General features: G+C 39.5%; 1 protein-coding gene across 1 annotated transcript in view; it reads right to left on the reverse strand.

The window, feature by feature from the left end:
• Positions 1–27,596, reverse strand: part of MYO16 (myosin XVI) — a 524,958-nt gene that overhangs the window by 98,868 nt on the left and 398,494 nt on the right. Inside the window, exon 28 of the mRNA XM_023752474.1 lies at positions 15,922–16,024. Within this exon, the coding sequence (XP_023608242.1) occupies positions 15,922–16,024 (103 nt within the window). The remainder of the gene's footprint in view (positions 1–15,921; positions 16,025–27,596) is intronic.

The following is a 27,596-nucleotide window of genomic DNA, read 5'->3' on the forward strand; positions in this document are numbered from 1 at the left end:
GAACAAATTAAAGGGGATCAGACCTAACTTTTATAAAAATAATTTTTGAATCTCTATTTGAAATCTATAAAGTCCTTACTTTTTCAGGAGAATGGATTGTTGGGCTTGGCTTTGGGAAATAGTTTGTTGGCAAAGTGAGACAATATAATGCAATCACAACAGTTTGGGTTTGGAAGATTATACAACTGTTGCTTGTCTGGCGGCCAGTCCCTATTTATCCTTTATAACTGGAGCCAAACCCCACCTTCATAATTAGATCTCTGATACTCATTTATTTACTTACAGTAGGGCTTTTATGACTTTCATTTGTGTTCCCAGAGCACCCTCTGAATGATCCTTTTTCTCTTATTATATGCATTGCATATTTATCATTATCTATATATTCACATCTCTCAAAAATATGAAGATATATTCTTGATCTTACAAGTGGTAGGGATGTGATGAGGGTGGATTTGAATTAGACAGAGAAGATGAGGAACTGTGAAGTGCTGGTGTAAGATGAGTATAGAGATGGATGATAATGTCTTCAAGGATGGAAATAAGGTATGATGGACGATGGGAATAGAAGCCAGACCCAGAAGTCATTCAGCAATCTGTGAATAAGTCATGGACATCAGTCAGCGATAGAATAAATGATGGTGGAAATAAAAGGAAAAAGAAATGGAGTGAAAATGGTCCACAAGTGGTGCAGACATAAGAAAGTTTGGGCAGCAATGATTCAGCTGACCCCTCTCCTCTACTGAGACAAAGGAAGGGAGAAAAAGTGAAATCGTAAGCTATTGTCAGAACATATCCAGTTTTCAGTTTACATATGTAGGCTAAATTAGAAGGGGAGTAAATATGGAGGGCAAAGTGGATTTTTTTCAGTATATATTAGCGATTCCATGGATTCTGACTGTGGGTACTTGAGAAGCAGGCTGAGTGTTTCACAGGGCTGATCTGTTAGGCCAGACTTGGAGGCAGGAAAATGAAGTTCTTGATGGGAGCCATGGTCGGGGATAATAGCAAGGGAGGAGGGGAGTGGGTATGTGAGAGCACAGGGCATGTGCGAGGGAAGGTGGGATGTTAGACATGTAATGTTGGGAACCAAAGGCCAGCTCTCAAAGCTCCTGGTGGGTTTTTGGTGTAGCTACTAGTATATCCATAAGAATTCTTCCTGCAGTGGTAAAACCAAGGGCTTTGAAAGTAAGGAGGGCTTCTAGGCATCTGGTTCAATGGGAGGGGGAGAGAATTAAATTCTGAATCCACATTTAAAGTATCCTGTTCAGTTCCATCCATGCTATTGCAAATGGTAAGAATTCCTTCTTTTTTACAGCAGCATAGTATTCCATTGTGTAGATGTACCACAGCATTATGCTAAGTGAAATAAGCCAGTCAATGAAAGAAAAATACCACATGATCTCATTCATTTATGGATAATAAAGACCATTATAAGCTGATGAACAAAAATAGATACAGAGGCAGAGCAGCATCGAACAGACTGTCAAACTACAGCGGGAAGGCTGGGGAGGGTTGGGGGGCGGGAGGGGCGGGGTAAGAGATCAACCGAAGGACTTGTATGCATGCATATAAGCATAACCAATGGACATAAGACACTGGGGGCTAGGGGAGGCCGGGGGAATGTCAAGGAGGGGAAAAAGGAGACATATGTAATACTCTTTGTAATACTTTAAGCAATAAAAAAAAATAAAGTATCCTGTTCAACAGAGCTAAAGACTTCATGGAAATGGCTAGGTATTGTGCTGCCATCACATTCAGGAAGTTTTAGAAAGTTCTTCATTCACCTACTTGATATACTTTACAGTTATTCAATGGACTGATCTATTATTTCATATCCATTCATCCACATTTTTTACCATATATAATTTATTTGTGGATTGGCAAGATGCAGAGATGCTCATTAAAAATGTTACCATTTGCCCTGACTGGTTTGGCTCAGTGGATAGAGCGTCGGCCTGCGGACTGAAAGGTCCCAGGTTGGATTCCGGTCAAGGGAATGTACCTTGGTTGCGGGCACATCCCCAGTAGGGGGTGTGCAGAAGGCAGCTGATCGATGTTTCTCTCTCATCGATGTTTCTGACTCTCTATCTCTCTCCCTTCCTCTTTGTAAGAAATCAATAAAATATATTTAAAAAAAATGTTACCATTTGTTTGACAGTTGCTGGTCTTTTGGGGTTGTCATATTTGTAGCAAATGTTTCATCTCTTCTAAAAGATTAAAATTAGCCCTTCAGCAGTATTTTGAATTTCTTCATCAGAAACTATTCTGAATAATGCATTTTAGTCCTTCAGTCCTCTGGTATCACTGATAGTAAGGATTAGTGAAGCATAAATCTAGAAATCTTTATCAGAAAAACTCAGAGAGGATCACATGAATTCTAGGAGAAATGTGTTGGCCATTTTAATTTTTCTATGGAATGAATTCACATAAAGTTACTTTGCAGTCAGTGCCTTAGTGTGCTGTCTCACATCCAACAAATTAGGATTCATCCGAATGAGAACAAATGTTCAGATCACCTACATTCTTGATTCCAGTCGCATTCTCTTATAGAAAGATATTTCTCTCTCACACCGTAGAAAAGGAGGGAATGAAATGTTCTCCTACTGAGCCCTCTCCCTGTGCACTCCCTAGATGCAGAGTGTTCTGATCTGAGATTAAAATGTTAATGTCATTCTCACTCCTATAAAAGTAAGCCATCTGTGAATTATAGTCATTGCTATTTTTATTAGAAAACCATTAGGATTTTTTTTGAAGTGACAGATTTTAAAAGATTATACAAAATTATCATTGATGACTCCGAAAGCTTCAATTACTGCTACAGTCTTCAGGGACTTTTTTTTTTTAGAGGTGCAGGCTGTGGGAGCACAGACACCTGCTGGAATGGCGGTTGTGATGGCATGTAGGTGGTCTGGAGGATGTACTAGAGAGAGATATTAAAGGAACCTGAAAAGGCCCTCTCCTCCCTCTTCTTCCTCCCTCCTCCTCCTCCTCCTCCTCACCACTGATTGCTGCTTCCAATCACAGTGTTACAAGAAGTAGGGCTTGCCCTCCCATGGAGGGTAGGAGGGACCCACACTTCTTGTTTCCATGGAAACCTCAGGACACCCCCCTACACAGGAGATGCACATTACTACTGGCCTCCCTTCTTAGGGGTGTCCCCATTTGACCACTCCTCACTGTATGGGAGATGACGAACAAAACTAACTTCAGAGTGATCTTCCTAAACATCATTATATTATTTTTGTGCTTAAAATTACTTAATTGCAAGTCATAATTTTCAGGATAATGTTCAAAATCTTTATAAATGTTTATTAGACTTTCTATAGTATAGTTCTTTTTCAGGGCTTTCTTGTTTATCTATTCTTAAACTATATCATATTGCTTGCTGTTCCAAAATGGGAACTTGTTTTTCTCCTCTGGCTTAACATAGTCTGTTTCTTTTTTCACATAATATCTTTATCTAAATTATCTACTTTGTTAAAAAGATTTTTTATTTAATTTTAGAGAGAGAGGAAGGGAGAAGGAGAGCAAGAGAGAAACATCAACGTGAGAGTGAAACATCCATCAACAAGCCCCCTTACCGAGGATCAAGCCCACAACCAGGGCATGTGCCCTGACCAGGAATTGAACCTGCAACCACTGAGCAACACCAGCCAGGGCTAAATCATCTACTGAATAAGCTCCTATTCATCATTTAAATCACAGATGGCTTGGTGAACTCTCAGTTTAGCATTTACCATATAATAATGAATTCATTAAAATAGCATATCTATGTCATTAATGTATCTTGTATGTCTCTATAATATCACTGATTTCCTTATTTTGTCATTATTTGTAAACCTATCTGAATATTCAACTTGACTATGAAATACTTTGGTAGGCTAGGTTAACATTGAAGAAATATAAAGATGGTAAGTTATATATAGTAAGGCGAAGGAAATGAAAGTAAATTGAATAAAATGGAGGAAGAACTTCAAAGACTGATTTTAATAGATACTAGGTATACTATGAACTCAGTTATTTACAAAAATTCATTTAAAATAATGAAATCTTAAAATTAAACCTTTATGAACTACTTTAATTCATTCATTTTCTAAAAATGCATTTAATGTTGTTCAAGAAATAAAGACTTTTGGTATAAGACTATTGCAAACCAAAATCTAGACTGCACCTCATCCTCTAATTCTTTACCTGCTCTTCAATTCCCCTTGCACACTGCCTCCAATTTATTAACCTTCCAGAAACTGTCAATGATTCCATATTGCCTGTAAACTAAAATGCATACTTCTGAATTAGCATTCAAAGCTCTCCATAATATGGCCTTTATTAATCTCTGAAGGACTAACACTTCTTATTTCTCTAAAATGAGGGGCTACTTACTGTTATTTTAACTTCCCACATATTACTGAGGGCAGAAAATCAATGTGAAACTTCTGTAGACACCATCAAGGGGCTATATAGCATTCATATGCACAAAGTTTTTATTGAATGATGTTACTATTGTTCTCAGTGTTATCTTAGAAATATCACTTCATATAATATTGGGATGTTTTTCTTAATAATTACCATAGATTTTGGTTTAATGAGATATCACTTATTGTCAATGCTTATTTTTTTGTAAAATGCTTAATTTCCATTGTTTCTGATAAAAGATTAATCTTTAAAATTTTCAATATTTATTACTCTAAAAACATTAGCATTATTCTAATAAATACTTCCCACTTAAAAATAAGATATATAATATATTTACATTAAAAGTAGTCATCTTCTTTCAATATAATATTAGCATTAAAAAAAGCCCTGGTAACTTCTAAAATGCCTTACCATGTAAATCTGTTCCCAATTTTTAAATAGCTTTATTGATGTGATGTGAACAATATACTGTTTCTTTTATATGGTTTGATGTCTCCATCACTCTCCCATCAGACTTGTTTTTCCTTCTGCTGATCTGAGAATGTCACTGTGCTCCTTTAAAATACTGTTGTTTCTACTTTTACCATGGAAAGCACTTTCTGTACTTATTATGTAATCTTTTCCAAATAGAAGCAGCCCCTCAAACCCCAATATTTCCACATACAAGCTATGAATATTCTTTCACTCATTCCTGCTTCTAATTTTTTAAAAATTTTTCATTCACTGATTTTGAGAGACAGCTAGCCAGACAGAGAGACAAACATCCATGTGTTGTTCCAGCTATCCGTGCATGCACTGCTTGCTTCCTGTATGTCCTCTGACCAAGGATCGAATCCACAATCTTGTCACCTGGTATTGGGATAATGCTCCAACCAACTGAGCCACCAGGGCAGGGCTCATTCCTGGTTCATATCATTTTAACATAGCTCTCAGGGACACTATATCTTTTATCTTTCCTGATTTTCCTTGTCTCGCATTTATTCATCCATTCAACCTATCATGTGTCTGTCTTATCCATCTATTCATTCATCATTCATCCATCATCCATACATAAACCAAACATTTGCCAAGGGCATTCCTGATGCCAGGCCCTGTGCCAGGCTCTGGGACCGCAAGGACAAACAGAATACCTCCTACGCTCTCAAGAAGTTCAGTAAACCAACCATTTAACTAAAATTCATCTTCTCCAGGCTGAATTCACATAGTTCCCCCATTTGTTTCTTTGATTCATTAAGTTTCTAAGGATGACAATTATTTTGTATGTGTATAATTATTAATATTTTCATATTTTGTATTTTCATGGTAACTTTGAAAAATTATGAAATAAAAATATTCTAATCTTCAGCCAGGCTCTGAATATACTTTTAAATATCCTCAAAGGATACATTTATACTAAAATACAAGTTCTCTTCTATATAAATAGACTATTCTTGAAGTTTAACTTCAACATAGAAAAGATAATTATAGGCATGCACATCTAATAGAGTACTGTATCTTCTATTTGAAGAAAGTGGTTTGGCTCAAATTACATATAATTGCAGGTTAAGAAAAATTAATTACTCTCACCTAGAATAGTATGACCCATACAGTAAGCAGTGATGAATAAAAACTACTATTTTAAGTTTACTAGTGAATCCATCATTATGCAATCCTATATATTATTTCATTATGAAAATCACATCAATATAGTCAAGAGTGCTTAAAAAAAATCTCTTTTTCCCCACATAACACATTGTAAAAAGCAATCCCAAGCCGTACCCAAACAAGACTGATTAGCTCCAAAATCAAGAGGAAAGCGTATTGGATAAGTTAACGTATTCATTTAAGGAGCACCTTTAGTTTTTCTTCTTAACAAAATGGCCTCCATAATGTCAATAATTATGTGCCCCATGGAATGTGTATGTGATAAATGATTAACAGCAACATAAGCATAATCACAGCCCACTGTACTCACTGGGGCATGTGTAGGCACATAGGTCGGGAGCCTTTCCACCACCAGCAACTGCCAAGCCACTGCCATCCATGTATTTTGATGTTTGCTTTACTTCTAAAAACATGAATACTCACAGCATTTGATCCTGGGAATCTGATCTTACGTTGTTCATCCTTAAGAGTATTTTCAGATATTAAAATATACTAGTACTTCCATAGGTTTCCTAATTTTCCACATACCCATTCTGTGGTGTGTTCCTGTTTGCTTTGAGACTCATCTACACCTATTTTTGTGAATTATCTTCTGCTTTCAACTCCTAAAAGCCCAGGCCTTTTCCATTATTTAGCACTCCACATATTGTGTGCAGCAAATTCACACTTGTTAATAAGAGCTTGAGCATATTCCTGACAAGCATTAATATTTTAGTTTTAAAGAAGATCCCACTCTTCAAGTCAACACAATTTAATGGGCCTATTTATTGAAGGCCCCTGGGAAGATATCTCTTGACCTTTCTTTGACTCACCTACCCGTTTGTCCTGTTGACCATCACTCTATCTTGACTGCGCCACTATATTAGCTTGTTAACTGGTTTTCCAACTCTATTTTTGCTCTCCAACAATGCAATTTTTTCATGTTTAAAGCATAAGTCAGATCATGTTACTATCCTCTTTAAAGCTTATTAATGACTTCACATTGAACTTAAAGTAGAACCTTGTAGTTTGACTACATAAGCTCTGGCCCTTTCTTGCCTCTAAACATCCATTCTCAACACGGTGATTCTGCCCCCAGAAGGTGAAACTGGTTCCTGATGGGGAAAAAACCCTTACCTATTATAAGGTTTGTGGCATAAAATAGGTGCTTAATAAAGGCTTCTTGGAGGACTAAATAAACCTGGAATTGGGGAAAATGAGATAGATATATAAGAAATAAAATAGGATTAAGTATAGCCAAAACCAACTTTTTTTTAGTAGTTAAGAGACTCATATTGATAAGGAGGATTGATTATTGAGGGGCCACAAACCTTTGTAATAGCTAAGATTCCCCCCACCCAAAAGTAAATTCATTAGTAATTCTTCCATTAATTTTTCTCCATAGTGGGGCAATAATGAAGAAAATACAGGTGGAGAACACTGTTAGACAGCATGGTATCTCTTCTTATCCCAGTTCTCAATGCTCCAGCCATTCTGCTCCCATCAGTTCTCTCAGGCTGCCTTCATCTCAGGGTCTTGGCACACTCTGTTCCTGCCCCCAGACCCACTTTCCTGCCCTGTCCTGTGGCTGGGTCCTTCTTCTCCTTCAGATCTCAGCCTACCGAGGTTCCCCTTGGAGATGCCATTTCAGCCATATCTAAGCTTTGGTAACTTTAATTTGCTGTCCGTGTCCTTATTGGTTCCCTTGCAGCATGGATCCTAACCTGTAATTATTTATTAGTTTACCGTTCATGGTCCCACCCTATCCCCACAAGACTGTAAGCCCTGTGGAAAAGGGACACCCCATTCCTACTTAATATTGCCTTGTGGAACTTCAGGGACATAAATGGCACTCAATAAATGCTGTCGTCTCAAGCAACCATTCAACCTGGAGTTAGAGGAAAATCAGATTGATTTGTAAGAGATGAAAGTTAGATTAAGAACAGGCATAGCCAGTTTTCACTCAGAGATTGTTAAGTGCCTCTGTGTAATGAAGCTGAGAGGAAAAATATAAAATTACTTCAAAGGAGAAACTATGACACGTGGCAACAAGGCTTGATTGTGGATACCTGTATTTCCAAAGAGAAAATGTGATGATAAGTAGGCCGTTTGTTCGTTCATTCATTCAACAAATATTGGTTGAGTGTCTACTCTGTGCCAGACCCTGAAAGGGATGTACTAGTAACACACACACACACACACACACACATGATGTAACAATACACACGATGTAACAATATATAAGAAAAAAGAGACATAATATTTGTCCACAAAAAGTTCAGAGTGAAAATGGAAAGAGACAAGAATCAAACAACTATAATATTACTTTAAAAAACTGAGTCAATACACAAAAAACATTAGTAGTTATCTCTAGATAGATAATTCAATTACGAATGACCTGTATTTTCTTCTTTAATTTTCTCTATTTTCCAAGTTTCTTATCAAGAATGAATGCTGCTTATAATAAAGTGTGTTCATATATGTGAGTAATTGTTTAGTACAAGAGAAAAAAAGAAATAAATATATGTGCATTTATATAGTGATTCCCAGTTAAATGCACATGGTACCAAGAGATACTCTTAGATCCCTAGTCTATTATTTGCAACATTAATAATTCCAGAGAAAGAGAAGGGATATGAAAAAGAATCATTTTATAGGCTATTTTCTAGCTTGTACTTATAGTTGATTTATGAAGTGCTCTCAGAGTAATAAAACAAAGGTTATAAACCATTAATTTATTGTATTAATAAGAGTCAAGGGCCCTAATACAATTGTCTTATCTTTGAATATGTAAAAAAAAAAAAGTGGAGGGTGCTTAAAACTTTAACAGTTTCTTGCTCTTACTTTTATTAGCTTTTCTCTACTGTACTATTTTAGATTAATGAAATAATAAATCTTTCGTCCAACTGATTTTATTTAATGGTATGGGAAAATGTTAATCTTGCAATTCTCAATACTGTAAGAACAAATGCTTCAAAGACCATATATTTTTACAGAGACACAATGAAATTTAGGCTATTCCTTGAAAATTACATTAGAAGATGATGATAAATTAATTATTGTACTTTTTTGTTAGTGAATAAACACAAATAGAAAAAATAGATTTCACAAAAATTTGGGGTTTTTCTTTTGTGAGTACCCTTTGTTATTTCTTTCAGTCTCAGCTCACTCTCTCTGACTCAGACACACACACACATATACACATAGAAACATGCACATGAGGCCCAACCGGCATGGCTCAGTGATTGAGCATAGACCCATGAATCAGGAGGCCACAGTTTGATTCCTGGTCAGGGCGCATGCCCAGGTTGTAGGCTCGATCCCAGTAGGGGGCAATGCAAGAGGCAGCCAATCAATGATTCTATCTTATCATTGATGCTTCTATCTCTTCCTCTCCCTTCCTCTCTGAAATCAATAAAAATATATTTGGGGGAAAAAAAGAAGCATGCACATGAAAATATATTACATGGGTAGTTGAGGTGAAGTTGAAGTTCTAATTTAATTTCTTCCTTCCTGTGTGTATAATCTTGAAGGAGTTACCCAAAGTCTTCCTTTATCTGACTCCTCACCGTTAAAATGCTAGAGGACATGTAAACTCCCTCTAAGGTTATAACCTAAATTTCTCCTTCCATAATTTCTTGTAGCAGCTACTTCAAAGGGACCATGCAAAACACTTTTTGTCCACAAGGGTTCCCCCACTCCAGAGTTTTAGAATCTGGGTGAAAAGGCAGTGAAATGGCTGGGAGGGCTCTCCTCAATGGGGGCCAGCCTGCCCCCCAATCCCGACTTCCCCTGAGCTCTGCGAGTGTCTGTACTCGGAAGCAGCACCCCTGGCATCGCGTGAACTGCCTCTGACAGATTTGTTTCTCCGTTCGTCATCCCTCCAGATGGCTCTAAAATGAATATAGCATTCAAATAACAACACAGAAGAAATCATCCTATAACCAGTTGATTCATATAAAACGTGTGAAAATCCGATTATACCATTTATTTTTCCACTTAGAATTAGTTTCAAAAGTTTTCACTTTACATAAATGACATAACATGGCAAAACAAGCATGTTCCACATGGCCCTGCATGCCTGCCAGTCACTTTTCTAGGGCTTGAAGAAATCAGGGTGGGGAGTGTTTGATCAAATGTACGTAGATCTGGAGGCATTATTTACAAAGTTACCTTAAAGTAGGACTGAACTAAAAATGTATCCATTTCGATAAATAAAATACCTGAATAACTTAAAAAATAGCAGGAGGTTAATAATTAATGGTTTAGTTTAACTTGTTTTCAAACTATGACTTAATTCAAACTATTTTAATTTTCCCCCACAAATGAAGAAATCCACAGGTTCTTTGTTTCATAAAGAAAAATATGTCTGGTGAGACAGAAAACAATACTGGAAGTTAGTTCTGTAGAGTCTACTCAAATCATCTCAAGACTCTTCCATGCCTTTTTGAACAACTGAAATTCTGCCTTGGAATAAGGACAAAGCTCTGACTAGTCCACCGTATTTTAAAAATATGTCATTTCATCATAAACGTGAACAAGAAACCACCACCAAGGAGGGCTCTTTCCAGACACCACCACACCCTGATTTTCCTTCAACTTTTCTTCAAAAGAGAACAACCATATGTTAAAGCAGCGATGTCAAGTATATTAAGGGACTAGTGACATCAGTGAGTTTGCCAAAAGGTTACCAGTTCAAATCATATAAAAGAAGGGTGAAGATTCCTTTGAGAAGTAAGAGCTAGTGGTGCAAAATATATAAACAGTTAATTATTATTTGAAAGCCGAAGTGCTTTAAAGCAAAACACAGTCAGTGCGATTTATAGACTTTTTTTTCAGAAATGCTTAAAAGAATTAATTTGACCCTATACAATATTCTTCTTAAATTGTATTTATGTAGCAGTTACAAATTTTTAAAATCCATTTTAATTGCAGAAGTAATACATGAATACATGTATTTACTAAATACGAATGTGAGCCCAACTTCCATTTAACTATCATCTCAACATGATTCCTTACATACTGCCACTGTTAGGTTTTTGTTATGAATTATTCTGGGTTTTAAAAATTCCTATATGTCTATGTATCCATATAAAACCTATTATATGATTTAGTAGGGTTTTGTTGCCAGACTCATTTACTGGCCCAGAATACATGCACACATGTCTACTGTGCACCTTTCTCTGTGCCCTATGCTGGAGATACAGCAGTAAATCGACATAAAAATCCTTTCTGGTGGAGCTTACATACTAGTGCAAGAGAGCTAATTACATGATCTCACTCACTTATGGAATATAATGAACAACATAAACTGATGAACAAAAACAGATCCAGAGAAAGAGAAGCATAGATCAGATGCTCAAACCTCAGAGGGAAGGTAGGGGAGGGTGGGGGTAAGGGGGAGAGATCAACCAAAGGACTGGTATGCATGCATATAAGCCCAACCAATGGACACAGACAACAGGGGGTGAAGGCATGAGTGGGGGGGTTATGGGGGTAATGGGGGGATAAGGACACATATGTAATACCTTAATCAATAAAGAAAATAAATAGAGAGAGAGACAATCAACAATTTTGTAAAACACGTGCATCTAAGGAATAAGAATTAAGCAGAGAAGGAGCTAAAAGGAGGTGGGAGGACGTGATGATTTAAAAGATAGTAGTAAAAGATGGCTCAGTGGATAGAGCACGGTCCTGCAGACTGAAGGGTCCCAGGTTCGATTCCAATCAAGAGCACATGCCCAGGTTTCAGGCTCAATCCCCAGTAGGGGGCATGCAGGAGACAGCCGATCAATGATTCTCTCTCATTATTGACGTCCCTTCCTTCCTTCCTTCCTTCCTTCCTTCCTTCCTTCCTTCCTTCCTTCCTTCCTCCTTTCTCTCTCTCTCTCTCTCTCTCTCTCTCTCTCTCTTTCTCTCTCTCCTTCTCCCTTCCTCTCTGAAATCAATAAATATGTATTTTAAAAAAGGTGGTAGTGAGCAAAGCCTGGCATATTGCAAAATGGGTGGATTTACCAAAATGGTTTAATAAGACCGTTCTTAAACTATCTGTGCTCAAGTAGTGATTTAGAACCAAAATTACCCTGACTCGCCTGTCAACCAGCACCACCCATGAATCCTCTCTCAACCCTAAAATTTCCTAGGGATGGCAGGGTAGCATCTAGATCTCAGCTCTCAGGACTAGACTTGATAGTAAACACTGTATAAAGTCAATCACATCTTCCCTTAATTCCAGTTCTTCTTCTCCATCGTCTTTTCCTTTTCTTTCTTTCCCCTTTCTCCTTTTCTTTCCAAGATGCAGTTAGGAACTAAAGTCCAAAAGCGCTGTGCTATGTAAGGGTCATTTGGCTGACAGTTTGGGTAAAAAAGATTCTGATCAGAACTGGCCAGCAACGGGAAGCAGCCAGCTTTTTTTCCTTCATCTACTGGATAAATTATGAACATTAAACACACACACACACACACACACACACACACACTCACTACAAGAAGCAATCTGCTCCAGCTGATAAAGGAATATGTAAGTGCCTTTGATCAAAGCTCCAACGGGGATGCCTGGGCTATGTCTTTCAAGTTCTGTAACCTGAATAAAAGGACGTTGGACGGCTACATTAAAAGATATAGATCGAGTTAAATGCAGTGGAAAGAACAGAGCATGGCAAGACCTGGATGCCGGTGTCAGCAAAGGGGCCTTTCCGCTGAAACTAAATATTAACTGCACCTAATATTTTGATCAGTACGCTGATTTCCAAGACTCCATTTCCTCACATTTAAAATGAGGTCATTACTGTTCACCCTACCTACGTTCCTTTTTCTACATAGAGATGCTATTCTGCTTAAGTCAAATAAAGCAAAAAAAAACCCTGAATAGTTGGTTTTTGGAGAAAACACACACACACATACTGTAGAAGAGAGAAATCATTTTTTACAAAATATTAAAAAGTCCCACTACCTCCCTCTCATATTGACTCCCAAGCCACAACTATGTAAAGAATAAATAGCACGTGGATATGTAAACAAACCCAACAGCACTGAAGGGAAGGACAGAGAGATGTCCTCATCTGAAGCAAGGAAATGCTGGTGTTCACCAGCACTTGTGCATTTGCTACCATGTACGAAAGTGTGAGAACTATGGACTTAAAATCCTATCTTGATGATTCAGAGCCTTTACTGCACAAGGTCTGATTAATGTCAAGGAGAAATGAAGAAATCTCGTAAGATCTTCAAGACCCAATAGAGCAAAAATACAAGAATCACACCTTTAGTAAAGAGAATTTAATTTCTAGCTAATACTCTGATCTCCTCTATCTTCTGGCATTGTTCTTAAAATTATAGAAAAGAATAATTTAACTTATGCTAACTATTCAGAGCCAAAGGATTAACCCTGCCTGCTTCACAGAAACACACACTGTAACTCTCAGCAGTTTTGGAATCATGCTACAGATACAGTAACCATCCATTAGGATCTTGCTGTTGCTCCTGTTCATCCTTGTCCATTAGCCACTCAGAAGAGAGTCATAGTAAGAACTGCAACTATCAACACATTTCAAACAAATGCTTTGGTTTTCAAACTGAGGAATCTGACTTACCAGGTCAAAAATGAATGATTTTTTTAAAAAAATCCTTTTGCTCTCTGACTAGCAGAAAAGTGACATATGATAAACTTTATTTCTGTGAAGTCAATGATTTGTCCTCTATGATAAAGCACCCGGAAGGTTACATTTTGCAGAAGCTGAAGAAAGCAGTCTCATCAACTATTTACTATGGAACACAGAAGCAAACCTGCTCAATGAATAAATACATTTCTCTTTTATGTTTTTTCTGTATTTTTAGGCTCCTTTGAGGAGGTAAGGAGTGAGGGGAAATGGAATAGTGCAATGAAATGCGAGCTTTTTCCAATTTTTTGTTTTGATGAACTTTTTCTAAGTCCAAGTATGTATTTCAATTTATTATTGCCCTCAGCAGCAATTTTAAGTATCTTAGCACAGGCAGAAATGGCTGCCAGCTTGTCCCCCAGTCCCCTTGCACACTTTGACCTCCTACACTACACAGGTGTATCAGAGAACTGATGGCTAGTCAGGTATTGTGGTCACTGCCAGTCACTTTCTTAGTGGAGGAATTATTCCACACTCCCTCACCTTTTTCCTACAACGGAACCTTCTTTCTCAACATTATTTCTTTTTAATTATTCTTATCCATGAGTATTATTTAAAGGGAAAAAACACAAGAATATCTTAGAGTTACTTATTCATGAACCACTACTATTTAAAGCTTACTTAAACATTCCAGCAATGATTCAGCTGAAAAGACTTAAGTTAACCTACAAGCTTGATATGCAGTTCTATCCGTGGCCCCCACATCTTATGACTCTGTTGTGACTAGCTCACATCATTCTGTGTTAGTAATTTCTCCTTCCTTTTTTATGCAATCTTTAGGCACGATGTGCATCCATGATTACTACAGACTGTGTAAGCCTCCTCCTTCAGACTGTTATTTAAAGTTCAACTCCATCATTATTAGAAAAAAAAGAAAGAGGGAAAAGATGGTAAAGAAAAAGATTGGGTGGCACAGACAATCAAATCATTACTCATCAGTGCTAAAATTCCATGTTCTTAGTTCTTCATCATAGAAGAATGGGTGGGTTGATGTCAAGCCAGTAGTCTCTACCTGTTGGCCTAGATTGAACCACTCGCAGACATGCTCAGCAATTCTGAACCTTCTGTTCATGTCATTTCTGAAGTGAAGATCTTGTTTGAGGCCTCAGTGATTATCATATATTTTCACTTATGAAAGCTCTATCATTTTCTAAATGAGATTTATATCTGCTTTCCACTAATGGTTATGTTTTGCCAAAACTATTAGCCCCCATGCCCTTTGCTGCCTAAGCACTTAGAGTTGTTTTATAGCTAGAAATGCCCAATAATTCCTGGTGCCTTGGCCTTGATTCTGTTTCCCATTATTGCTCCAATATTACCTTCTTGTCTTGACTCTTAAGTTTCAAACAACCTCTTCCTTATCCTAGTAAGGTGGCATATTGGCCTTGTTTAAGGTATTAAACAAAACCCACCCTGTTCCCCATTTATTTAACTATTTAAAAGTTCTTAACCATATTTGATATACAAGATTAACAATTTCCAAAATCACTATTAATTATTGTGATATTGTATGTTTGGAAAAATAAATGTACATTTATATTCAAAAAAAAAAAAACCACCCTGTGCCTCACTATTTCTTGGGAGTATTTCTTGTTTTTCTGTTTCATACGAATTCCTCCCCCTGCAAGTCCAGCTATTCCTCCCGTGGGCCCCTGGCCTCTGCCAACCAAAAGGATCACAGGACGTAATTAAATGTTTCCAATTATGAAGATTTTGCCATTAAATGAGGTTGAAAGGACAGTGGCATTTTCAGTGTGTGGTAGGTGAGAAGCAGGGCAAAGAGAAACAGAGCAAAGGAGCCTAAACAAGACTGGAGCTGGGGAAGTCTGGTCTGAAGAACACTTGTGAGATACCAGCCAGGAGCCAACGAAATCACGGCTCTGTCCTCACCGTTCACTTTCTCTGGCTTCTGCTACCTTTTAGATGTTTCAAAAAGCTTTCCTGACAACATTTAAATCGGCAACGTGGACACACCGAGAGGGGCGACAGGAACGTCTTGTCAGTCCCGTACGGGAGCCTGTGGCTTCCCTCGTGTGTGTGCTGCACGCTGCTGAAACCAGGAAGTCAGAAAGACTGATGCGTTTCCAGGGAATACACGCAGTGTCTCGCCTTGCCAAACACATCAAAGCAATTTGTTTTTGCCAGAGAGACTCCGGTGGCTCCCCGCAATGACTCAGCTCACTTATTTAAAATCCTAAACGGGTATGTTAGGAGCTCGTAGGTCACTAACCTGCCAGCCTTGTAATTTACACTGCTGGAGAACAAGCCGGCATTTCTCCTCAGCAGACAGCTTCTTCTTCTCGCCGGGGAGTGTCTCCACCAAGGGCTTATACCTGTGAAAAGCAGCAGGGACATGAAAGTGGTGACTGGATTCATCAAGCCAGTGATTATAAGCAACAGAACTGTCTTTGTTACACTGTTTCTTAGCCCCCATCCCTCCCCCCCCCCCCGTTCCACGTGTCCCCATATACTCCATTCATTGTGCCTTTAACAGGCAACGGTGCAATAACACATCTTTCACATGGAAAATGATGTTTGAAATGAATCAAATATATTGTTCAATCTTTTAATGTATGTTTAACACTATCATGGAGTGATGCAAACCATGTAGCAAAAGAGAATTAATCTGTTAGTTTTTGCTTAAATATTTAGAATGATATTAAAAAATAGAGCTTTTAGGAAACAACAGCATATGTTATGCCCATTTGAGAGTGCCTCTTGACATAATTAGAATCTATAATAAAGGAATATCAAAGCATCCGGAATTATTGAGGCAGAGCAGCTTTCTCCCCACATATTACATAATCGAGTATTTGAAATCTTGCAGTAGGACATGGTATTATGTCCTGGAAGTTTCTTTAAATTATTATCTTTCATTCCCTAGCTGAAATGCTTGCCAATATAATAGTTTTCTATGGATGTATTAAAAAATATTGCTTTCAAAATTACATCATCAATATAAAAATTGTTTGCACTTATGGTATGGGACCCGACATATGAGTAAAGCTGCATTAGAAGGAGGAAGAGGAAGAAGGGGAGGGGAAGGAAAAGGAAGAAGAGAATAAGAAAAGGGAATAGGACCAGCAAGAGTAGAAGGAGGAAAGAAAAGGAGCGGGGAGAGTAGGAGGGAGAGGAGAAGGAAGAAGAGGAGGAGAAAGAAGAGGAAGGGGAAGAGGAGGAGGAGGATGGACAGAAGAAACAAGGGAAGATCTGTGTAAGTGCATCCACTTCTACTGTGTATGTATGGTTCTCATGTGGGACTGCTAACGGAACTCAATGCCAAAAGGTAAATCACCTACTTTTATTTTCTGTAGACTATGTTAGCATTTCATCTACATTTTGCTGCAGCAAATTTGGCATCTTCTAAAAGGAGTGTTTTTTGTTTCCTCAAGGCAACTAAGGAGGGAAGTACATTGCCTACACATCCCCCTCCCCCCAGTCAGCACTGAGAGCAGTGGCCATGTCCCACCGACAGCCACAGCGGATTTACACGCATCTCCTTATTTCTGCAAGTGCTGTAGAGAAATGAGGTCCCAGCATGCGAGCCAGCGCTGCAGTAACTAGGGGTCTGGCCTATAATGCAGACTGAGAAAATATACCTATTTGACTTTTTCAGTAGCAGACGTTTATTTCCTTTCTTACATCCTGAGCATTGTCACTGAACACTCAGACAGATGCTCCTCCACTTATGATGAGGTTATGTTCCAATAAACCGATTGTAAATTAAAAATATCTGAAGTTGAAATGCATTTAATACACGTAACCTAGGGAACATCATAGCTTAGCCTAGCCTGCCTTAAACGTGCTCGGAAAGCTTACATTAGCCTACAGTTGGGCAAAATCATCTCACACAATGAATACACTGTAGAGTGTTGATGGTTTGTGCTCACGATCATGTGGTTGACTGGGAGCTGAGGCTCACTGCCATGTCCCAGCATCAGGAGAGAATCTAGGGCATACCTATGGCCTGGGAAAAGATCAAAATTCAACATCGGAAGTTCGGTTTCTACGGAATGGGTATATGTGTAGCTCCATCATAAAATCAACCAATTTTAGGTCAAAGCATCAGAAGTCAGTGACTGTCTCTCTACTATTTGTCCCGGGTTGAGAATTGTCATAGTCTTCCTAATCTTGACTCAGATAAAATAAATACATCAACATCAGCAATACCCTTCCTTTTCCTGTATAGATTTTTGCTCATGTGTCAAATTTGGGGTACAGAAAGGAGTAAAAATAGCAAGTAACAGAGACTGAACATGCAATTGTAGTGCCAGAGGCAAGGATATAAAAATCCTGCTCATCCTTTTGATCACACTGAGTGGACTGAGATGATCTATGGATGACAGAAGCATTCAGTGGATTTTTTTTTTTAATAATAGGCAAGAATGTGATTTCCTACCCAGCAGGCACTGAAGTTGGTAGCTATTTTTTACTGGCCATATTATGATTGCTGCAGAAGAGAAAGATGTATTTCAAGGGTGGAACAGAGAGAACAAGTGGGTCTAATGGAGTATGTGTGTGTTTGTGGAGGGTTGGGACGTGAAAGTAAAGTGTGCAGAGAGCAGTGGGATGGATGCCTAAACGTTATGGGCATCCCCAAAAGATGCTGGTACATGACTTCAGCAAACATGGATTTTATTTCACAATGTTTGGTCCAGGGATGACAAACAATATAATTGTACAATGTGTTAGGCTAGGAAAGAAACTGGGTTGGGAAATCTAAACACAGCTTCAGGTTCCAAACATGTAGCAAATTTGCTATGAGGCCCTTGTCAAGCCACTTAGCAAGTAATTCTCCCCTTTCTTACTGTATGTGTATTTCTTGGGATACGACACAAATACTAGACTATTCTTGTCAGTCTTCAATGTGTATGAGCTTCCCTAAAGCAGGGGTCATCTTTGTACCTTCCATGATGTCTGTTCCATTGTTTTTGTATGAAGCAAGTACACATAAATGATGCTAGGAAATTGAGCTGGGAATTTAAGAGATGAGAAGTAACATGTCTTGAGCACTGAAGGAGTACAAGGGGCTTTTCATATGTTACTCCACATGCTCCTCATCACTGTAGGAGGTCTGCATGATAATCTGATAGTGAGAAAGCTGATGATCACATAAATTAAGTCAGTTGCTCTAGTTCACACAGATGGGTATAGGTTGAATTGTTCCCCCCGCCCCCTCACCACCACCCCAAGACCCAATTTGGAAGTTGGATTTTTGCAGATGTAATCAAGGTAAGATGAGGTCATTAATGGGTGGGCCCTTATCCAATATGACTATCTATACTAATAAAAGGGTAATAAGCTAATTAGACCGGGAGACTTTCTGGACATACTTTCGGACAAAGCCATGGTGGCAGGGCAGTTAGGGAGAGCAGGCTGGCAGGGGGGGCAGTTGTGGGCAAGCAGGCTGGTGGGAGGGGGGCAGTTGGGGGTGAGCAGGCTGGTAGAGGTGGGGCAGTTGGGGGCAAGCAGGCCAGTGGGGGGGCAGTTGGGGGTGAGCACAACCCTGGGGGGGGGAGGGAAGTTGAAGGTGAGCAGGCTGGCGAGGGGGCAGTTGGGGGCAATCAGGATGGCAGGGGGGCAGTTAGGGGTGATCAGACTGGAAGGGGGTGCAGTTGGGGGCGATCAGGCCAGCAGGCAGAATGGTTAGAGGCAATCAGGCAGGCAGGCAGGTGAGCAGTTAGGAGCCAGCTCTCCTGGATTGTGAGATGGATGTCCGACTGCCAGTCGGCCTGGGATCAGGCTTAAACCGGCAGTTGGACATCCCCTGAGGGGTCCCAGATTGGAGAGGGTGCAGGCCGGGCTGAGGGACACCACCACCACCACTACCACCACCCACCCATGCACAAATTTCGTGCACAGGGCTACTAGTGTACTTATAAGAAGAGGAAAATGACATGTGATGACAGAGGCAGAGGTTGGATATGAGCTGCAAGGCAAGAACACCAAGGATTTTAGGCCACCACCAGAAGCTAAAAGAGGAGAGGGGGAATTCTACCCAGAGCGTCAGAGGGGCATATGGCCTGCTGACACATTGGTTTTGGACTTCCAGCCTTTAGAACTGTGAGATAATATGTTTCTATTCTCTTAAGCTACCTAGTTTGTGGTACTTTGTTAAGGCAGCCTGAGGACACTTATACAGATGGTAAAAGTGGTTGATCTTGGATTTGAACCCAGGGCAATCTAACTCCAGAGGCAATTTCTCCATGACCATTGCTACAGTCTAGGCAGAAATGAACAAGCCCCCAGTGCTAGATGGTTCTAGTAAGGAAAAGGAGCATGAAAAACAAAAAATATAAAACCCAATAGTAATCATCAGGACTGGGACATGCAGAGATAATTTGTTGCTTTTGACCTTTGGGTGACTGGACCTCTCCTATAAGAGTCAATCAGAACTTATAATGAAATACAGACCCATTCAAGCTCAGGAAAATCAATGCATTTCTTCCATTTAGCCAGAGCTACATAATGAAAAGAAATCAGTCAAATTATCTTTTTGTTCTCCTATAATTGTTTCATTCTGGAACTTTGTTAATTATCACCAAGAATTGAATTGACAATAATTCAAGTATCTGAATACAGTATTAACAAGTCAGAAAAAAAATTCTTACCCTTGGTGCCTTTTTTCTCATTTTATATTGTTCTTTTGACACCTAAAATGGTATAATTCTGACATTTCAACCGAAAAGACAAAAACGTCATCTTAGACAGGGTAAGGCATTCTATTTTAGTGTAATTAAAATCACCTCGTCTTTTGGAATGTGAGTGTCATCTGTAGGTGGTGTCCCTGGTCTAATGCTGTGCTAAACTTAACCTCACAGAAACTCCATCTGAGGCCAAATGGTAATAATGAGCTTGGAGCACTATATGGTCCTGAGCATGGGTGTGGTCACAGGTAGGACTTCTCAGCTCTCATCCCCACACACTCCAAGCCTCTTTTGTTCAAGATAAAAACACCACAACCCACTGAAGAACTCTGTGCTCAGGCTGACATCTGCCCTGTGTCCAAGATAAGTCAACCGGCGGTAAGAAATAAATGCTACCTCTTCCAGGAAACCCATTCTTATCTCATCCTCTCTTGGGATGAGGGAAATGATTGGGATCTAGTTCTGTCTAGAATTGGTGGTCCTGTGGCTCATTGAGGTTCATTTAATCAATCAACTAATATTGACTGAGCACAAAATATGTACTGGGAATGAATCTGGGAACAGAACAGATGACAATCCTTGACATTCTTTGATGGAGATAGAGCAGATAGAAATGTAAAGGGAAAGAATGTCAGACACAATGAAAGAGATGAAGAAGAAGAAAGCAGGAAAAGTTTCATTGTGAGCAAATATCTGAAGGATGAGAAGCAAGCGGTGGCGCTCTCTGGGGAACAGCCAAGGCCAGAAGTCCTGAGTGGGGTAGTGCCTGCCTGTTTGGGGAAGGAGGAATAGCAAGGAGGTGGCTGGAACAGAGCAAGTGAGAAGGGGGAGGAGAAGGATTCACAAAGGTAACCACATGGGTAAAGATTCGGATCATGGCCGTGATTCTAAGGACTTTGGCTTTGACTCTGAGCTGGGAATGAGCAGACAAGTTATATCACTTGACATAAAAGAATCACTGAAGCTGCTCAGCTGAGAGTGGGTGGCAGTGGAGCAAGTGGACAGCCAGGGAGACAATGTGGAGGCTTTCCCACAGCCTAGGATGGGAGCAATGGAAGTGGTAGGAACTGGTTGGACTTGAACTCTATCCATATTTGGAGGCATAACCAATACGATTTCCTGATGGAAATAGTATCAGGAGTATGATGATGTTAAAATAATAACAGAAACCACATCAGATAACTTATGAAATTATAAGAAAGGACCACATCATAGGACATACTTATTTTGAGGTCACTAAGAGGGATAGATTGCATTTGAAGCAGAGAAAAGCTAACAATTGAGAACTATAAAGCAGAACCTAAGGAAAGGAATTAATATTTCTCATTTCAAAAGTCATTTTTCCTTTTAGTTTTAAAAAGACATCCTACCCGTTGCAGACCTAGAGACAAAAAAAAAGTTTATGCAGTAACCATAGAAGTCAGGTAAAATCTTGTAGTGACTAAACTCACTACTTTAAGAAATCTGCAAGAAATAGTAGAAGCATCTCCTCAGAAAAAAACAAAGCATTTATATCAAGCTAATACTTCAAAAACAAAACTGAGATGCAGTTTCTTGGAAAGAGTTTCTGTTTCCTGAGTATTAACGTCATCTCTTCATTCAAAAGAAAATTCTATTATGAAGATTTAAGTTCTGGAACCCCTTACACTTTCTATTCAGCAAATATTTATTGAGCACCTATTACAAGAAGAATCTCTGCCATGAAATGCGGAGGTTACCAAGATGTGTTCTAATTTCACTGCGTATACTCAAATATACAGCATGGCATTTTTATCAAAATTACATCTCAGAAAAGATGTGGTTTTCTTATGTCAGGACCTTTTTGATAATGGACGTATTTTAGTTCCTGCAAATAATGTGTGGGGAGGACCATTAACCTCCTCCTCCCTCAGGATGGACTGGACAATCCACAGAAACAGGACAGGAAATGTCGCAGGAGCTCTATGTTGGAAGACTGACAGAGAAAAACAGCCCATCAGGGCAGAGCAAGGAGGAATGGGACTGGGCAGGAAGGCAGGACTGGGGCTGGTAGCCAAGGGAGAGCAGAGTTTGGAATGCAGTCATCAGTGCTCAATGTTGCAGGGAGCTGAAAGTGTGTCCGTGCTGAGAAGGGGCTGCTGGATTTGGTGACTGGGGAATCCAGATAATGCCAGAGACACAGAAGAAAGCAGGTTCCTACAGCATAAAGACATTAGCAGATGGTGGAGACGCACACGTGGTGGGCGGCTCTGGTGGTTCACCACACAAATAAAAGTAAAGGTCAGGGTGAAGTAGAATTAATGAGTGTGTGTGTGTGTGTGTGTGTGTGTGTGTGTGTGTGTGTGTGTGTGTGTTGATACTTTGTTTTTCAGGGGCTAGGAAGAACCGACAATGCTTATAGGCAACATTTGTAGAAACTTACAAGTTCTATCTTTGCTTCATGCTTATTTTTGTATATTTTCACTTTACTTGAGATTATTTTTCATTAACTTTAGGTCTTACGGGATAAGGATGCAGTTTCTTCTATGACCATTTCATTGATTATTTCGCACAGGGCTCTGTGGGGTTTCTCTACCTGGCATGCACATCACGAATGTAACAATCTGACTATGCTGAAATAGGGACGCATTTCCCTGGTTCTGCAAACTTGCCTGGGTTGTTCATTTCACTTGTATTCCTGCTCTCATAGTAAGCACAGTGCAGGTGCGCAAGGGTGATTTTCTAGCTATTTGGGGCTAATTTGCAGCATTCAGAATGCTGAGTGGTGGGCTGAGCCTGGCAGCTGCCTAGCAACGTACTGACATCCATCATGAAAATAGAGGTATGAAGAGAAAGGAGCACAAGTGGGCTTGAGAGAGAAAGAAGACCTATTTCAACATGCGAGGGAGGGAGCATAAGAAGAAGAAATGAGACACACACAGAGAGGACTTGCAGAGGTGCTTGGCATGGAAAGAGGAGCGCTTTTTCCTCCTTTTAGAGAATGTGAAAACACATAAAGTTGTCAAAAATTATCTAATTTACACAAAAATCTGTGTTTTCAGAGTGTGCACAGTCTTTCCCTTCTTCCCATAACTCTTAGGGTTTTAAAATCCCCTGTATGATTTCAGGTTCTGTCCAGGCTTTGGCCCCTGGCCTGCCTGTCTTGTAGCGGGGGTTGGCTCTGCTATTATAAAAGCCAGCAGGACTCAGCGTACCATATGAAGCCTTTATCCTGTGTACCTGCCCGTCCTTCTACCCCATCTTCTACCACTTTCCCAGTGGTTCTCTGCACCAAGTGAATCAAACCATTTCAGAACTTGTCACATTTCTTTGCATCTGTTGTGCCCTCTGCCTGGAGCTCATCAGCCTGATTCACTTCCCAGGGTAGCCACCTATCTCCATTCTTCAGGACCCATGACCTCTTGGTTCATATTTACAGGAAGGACAGACAGGGGACAGTAGCTGTGTTTTGCAATGGCTTTTACACCTCCTGGATTGTTCAGACCTGAAATTTGCTCTAGAGTTTATTTTTACATCTGTTGGGACCAACATTAACCTTATCAGTGGTCATTAGGATCTATATATAACTCTACTAAGGGCAAAAGAAGTCTTTACATTATGACTATGACAATCTAGGACCTATTGCTTATGGCACTGATTAAGACTGATTTCGCGCCCCACTTGTGTGGCTCAGTTGGTTGATTGGTGACCTATGAACCAAGAGGCCACAGTTCGATTTCTGGTCAGGGCACATGCCCGGGATTCAGGCTGGATCCCAAGTAAGGGCGTGCAAGAGGCAGCTGATCAATGATTCTCACCATTGATGCTTTTCTTTCTCCCTCTCTTTTCCTCTCTGAAATCAATAAAATTTATTTGGAAAAACTAAATAAAAATGTATTTTAAAAAGAAAAGATATATTTCCCCTCTCTTTCCATATTATTGTAAATAGGCTGCTGTCATATTTAGAAACATGGATATGCCATTCAAAGACAGTGGCACTTCCCATTCCCATGTTGTTCCTGGCTCAAGAGCCCGCAGTAATGGAATCCTTGGGAAGAGTCGGGAGGGCACTGCAGAGGAGCTTCCCCACTGACTTGGGCGACTAGCAAGGTTAGGACACCCCTATCCTTTACCTGAAAATCCCAGGAGGACCTCTCAGCTCTCACTCTGTGTGGGTTCTAACTAGCCAAGACGTGTGCATGAAGGCGGTGGGTGTGAATAACCACAACCCAAGTTCGTCCACTTCCATCAAAGCCACTTCCTTGAAAGCATCTCCTTTCAAAGCCCATGGCAGCGCATACACCCAGAGATGCAGCCTTAATCCTATGGGATTCATTCATTCATATACTTCATGTAATTAAGCCAGGGGGTTCTCCTCCCAGACAATGTGGGAGTTAAATAATAAAAAAGAATGCTACGTTTTACCTCAGCTCCTGGGATTAGCCAGTACCACTCTGCAGACATGACCAAAAAAAGAAGAAAAAAGAAAGAAAGAAAGAAAGAAAGAAAGAAAGAAAGAAAGAAAGAAAGAAAGAAAGAAAGAAGGAAGGAAGGAAGGAAGGAAGGAAGGAAGGAAGGAAGGAAGGAAGGAAGGAAGGAAGGAAGGAAGGAAGGAAAGAGAAAGGAAGAAAGAAAGAGAGAATTCAGAGCCTCTGCTAAGAATTTACATAACAATGCTCTCAAGTTCTCTTACTTACAGCCAGTTCCACCATTTCATTTTAATTGTGCGATGTAACAATGTTCTATTAATTCAATAAATGGATGAAAGTGAGCACTACATTAGTAACGTCGCAGTGTGAAATATGTGCTAGGCTTCATTTCCTGAGCAGCCTTTGCAGCATGAAATGTTTATTTCAGCCAGGTTTGTACTTGTTTTTAATACAGCCCTAGGATGTTTTTCTACACAGGAACCCCATCCGTGCATGCAAAACACTCCAGAGCCATCTACCATAGGGGACATTTAAAACTGTGCCCTCTTGGGGAACCAAATATGTGATGGAGCTGAAATAATGGTTGCAAACGAAGGAACCAACCCTGGTGCTTTCTGATCTCTTTATACACACCCAGGAGGATGCTGAGTACAATCGGTGCTTTTGTCCTGCACATTTTGCAGAATTTACTGGTAGAGCCATAGCCTGTATTTATCAGGTACAAGAACAGCTTGTTTAGTTACACTGAAAAGAACAGATGTTCATTTGTTGTTGAAATCTAAATAAGAAATCTCCATCAGCTATATGGTTTAAGAAAAATTATCCTATTCCTAAAGCTATTTGCTCCTTAACCAAAGATTCACCAGGGTCAGTCTGACCTCCTGTCTTTCTGAGTATGGGCAGGAAACCAAGGCAGGCCAATCTGTTTGTTAGAGTTATTTGCTATTCAAGTGTTTTCTCTTCCTCCTAAACAGAGAAGGCAGTTCTCTTTGGGAATGGCTAAAAAGTTTTATGAGGATTGGTGGCTAATGCAGTCATTTTACTAATACAACCAGTTTATGCCTATTTCAGATATTGAAATTAGTTACTTAGTACCATATGAATCTGTTGTCCAGAATATCATCACCATTACAGCTGGTTATCCAATCATGAAAAAGTTAAGAATGAGGCATGATCTCCAAAGAAACAGTCTGGCACTGAAACTAGATCAGACTATTTCAATAGAAATGAACATTTCTGTTGTACACTTTTGAAGGTGTATGACAATGGTTGAATCGAGACTTAGGGTTTGGTATCTGAACCTAATCATGATTATTTATTTTGTAAATTATTCACTTTTTTTAAAACCACTTTATTGAGGTATGGTTGACAAACAGAATATATTTAATATATTCTTTAATATAATTCCACTGGATGAGTTTGGACATAAATACACATCTGTAAATGCATCACCACAATCAATGTCATAAACATAGCTATCACCTCAAAACGTTTCCTCTTATGCTCTTTAGTTTATTTAGCAAAATTTTAAGATTACAATACGGTATTATTAACTCTAGGCACTGTTCTGTACACTAGATCTCTAGGACTTAGCATTAACTAGAACACTAGAGGATTTGATAATATGAAAAATGCTCTGCCTATTAACATACCACACACTTTCAACACAGCACAGACTTAAATGTTCTGGTTCCTTGCCCTGACCGGTTTGGTTCAGTGGATAGAGCGTCGGCCTGTGGACTCAAGGTTCCCAGGTTCGATTCCGGTCAAGGGCATGTACCTTGGTTGCGTGCACATCCCCAGTAGGGGGTGTTCAGGAGGCGGCTGATCGATGTTTCTCTCTCATCGATGTTTCTAACTCTCTATCCCTCTCTCTTCCTCTCTGTAAAAAAAACAATAAAATATATTTTTAAAAAATGTTCTGGTTCCTATCATTTCTATATACATAAAAGCCAAGTGACCAGAGCGCTGGAATGACCGGTTGCTTTGACACGCACTGAGGCCCCGATCGGCCCCCGCACCCTGATCGGGGATGGGGCCAGCCGGCCAACCTCCCGTGTCTCCTCCCCCCTCACCCCCCCCAACCGGCCCAGCCGTATCAGCCCCAATTGGGGTGGGCCAGCCGGACACTACCCATGCACGAATTTGTGCACCAGATCTTTAGTTTTTGTTTTTTTATAATTATCCATTAAGATTAATACATGTATAACACTTTGCTTGATATAGGAAATAGTGGACACCCAAACTGTCTTGCATGACCTCTCAGTAGAATGCTGGACATTTTCCAAAGGACCCTTAAGAATCACTAACTCTATGATCCTGGATAGCTTTTGACTAAGCTATTTGCAGCTCTATAGGGATAAAACTTAAGCTGCAGAAAACTGGTAACAATGCAAATGATTCTTGTCCACAGCAATGCAAATTACCTTTGTCTGGGCAGCACAAAATTAATTTTGTCAGTAGAGAATACAAATCTCTGTAAATCAAATTTTCATTTGAACTATTTTACTACTCATTTCCTCTTTACATAAAGAGCTGAAAAAATCTTTGTTATATAGTCAACACATTTTTATGACCATCATGCTTTGATCTTTTAAAAATATTATACTTAACCACAATATAGTGTGATAACTGAGAATTAGCAAGGATGGGTTAGCATTCTAGTAACAATAAAATCCAAGTTTTTTCTTTATTCCAATATACTCTCCAAACTCTGCAATCCAGTTTCTACTTTTGTGCACACTATCATAACATCATATATCATGATAGTTAATTATTTATATGTCAAAGCCAACAACTTTATTGCAGGGATTTTTCCTCCTTTTCTGTTTCGCATAATTTGATCTTCTCTGTACCACATGAAACCATTG

The sequence above is a fragment of the Myotis lucifugus genome, unplaced genomic scaffold (assembly GCF_000147115.1).
Source record: "Myotis lucifugus unplaced genomic scaffold, Myoluc2.0 scaffold_33, whole genome shotgun sequence".
NCBI lineage: Eukaryota > Metazoa > Chordata > Mammalia > Chiroptera > Vespertilionidae > Myotis > Myotis lucifugus.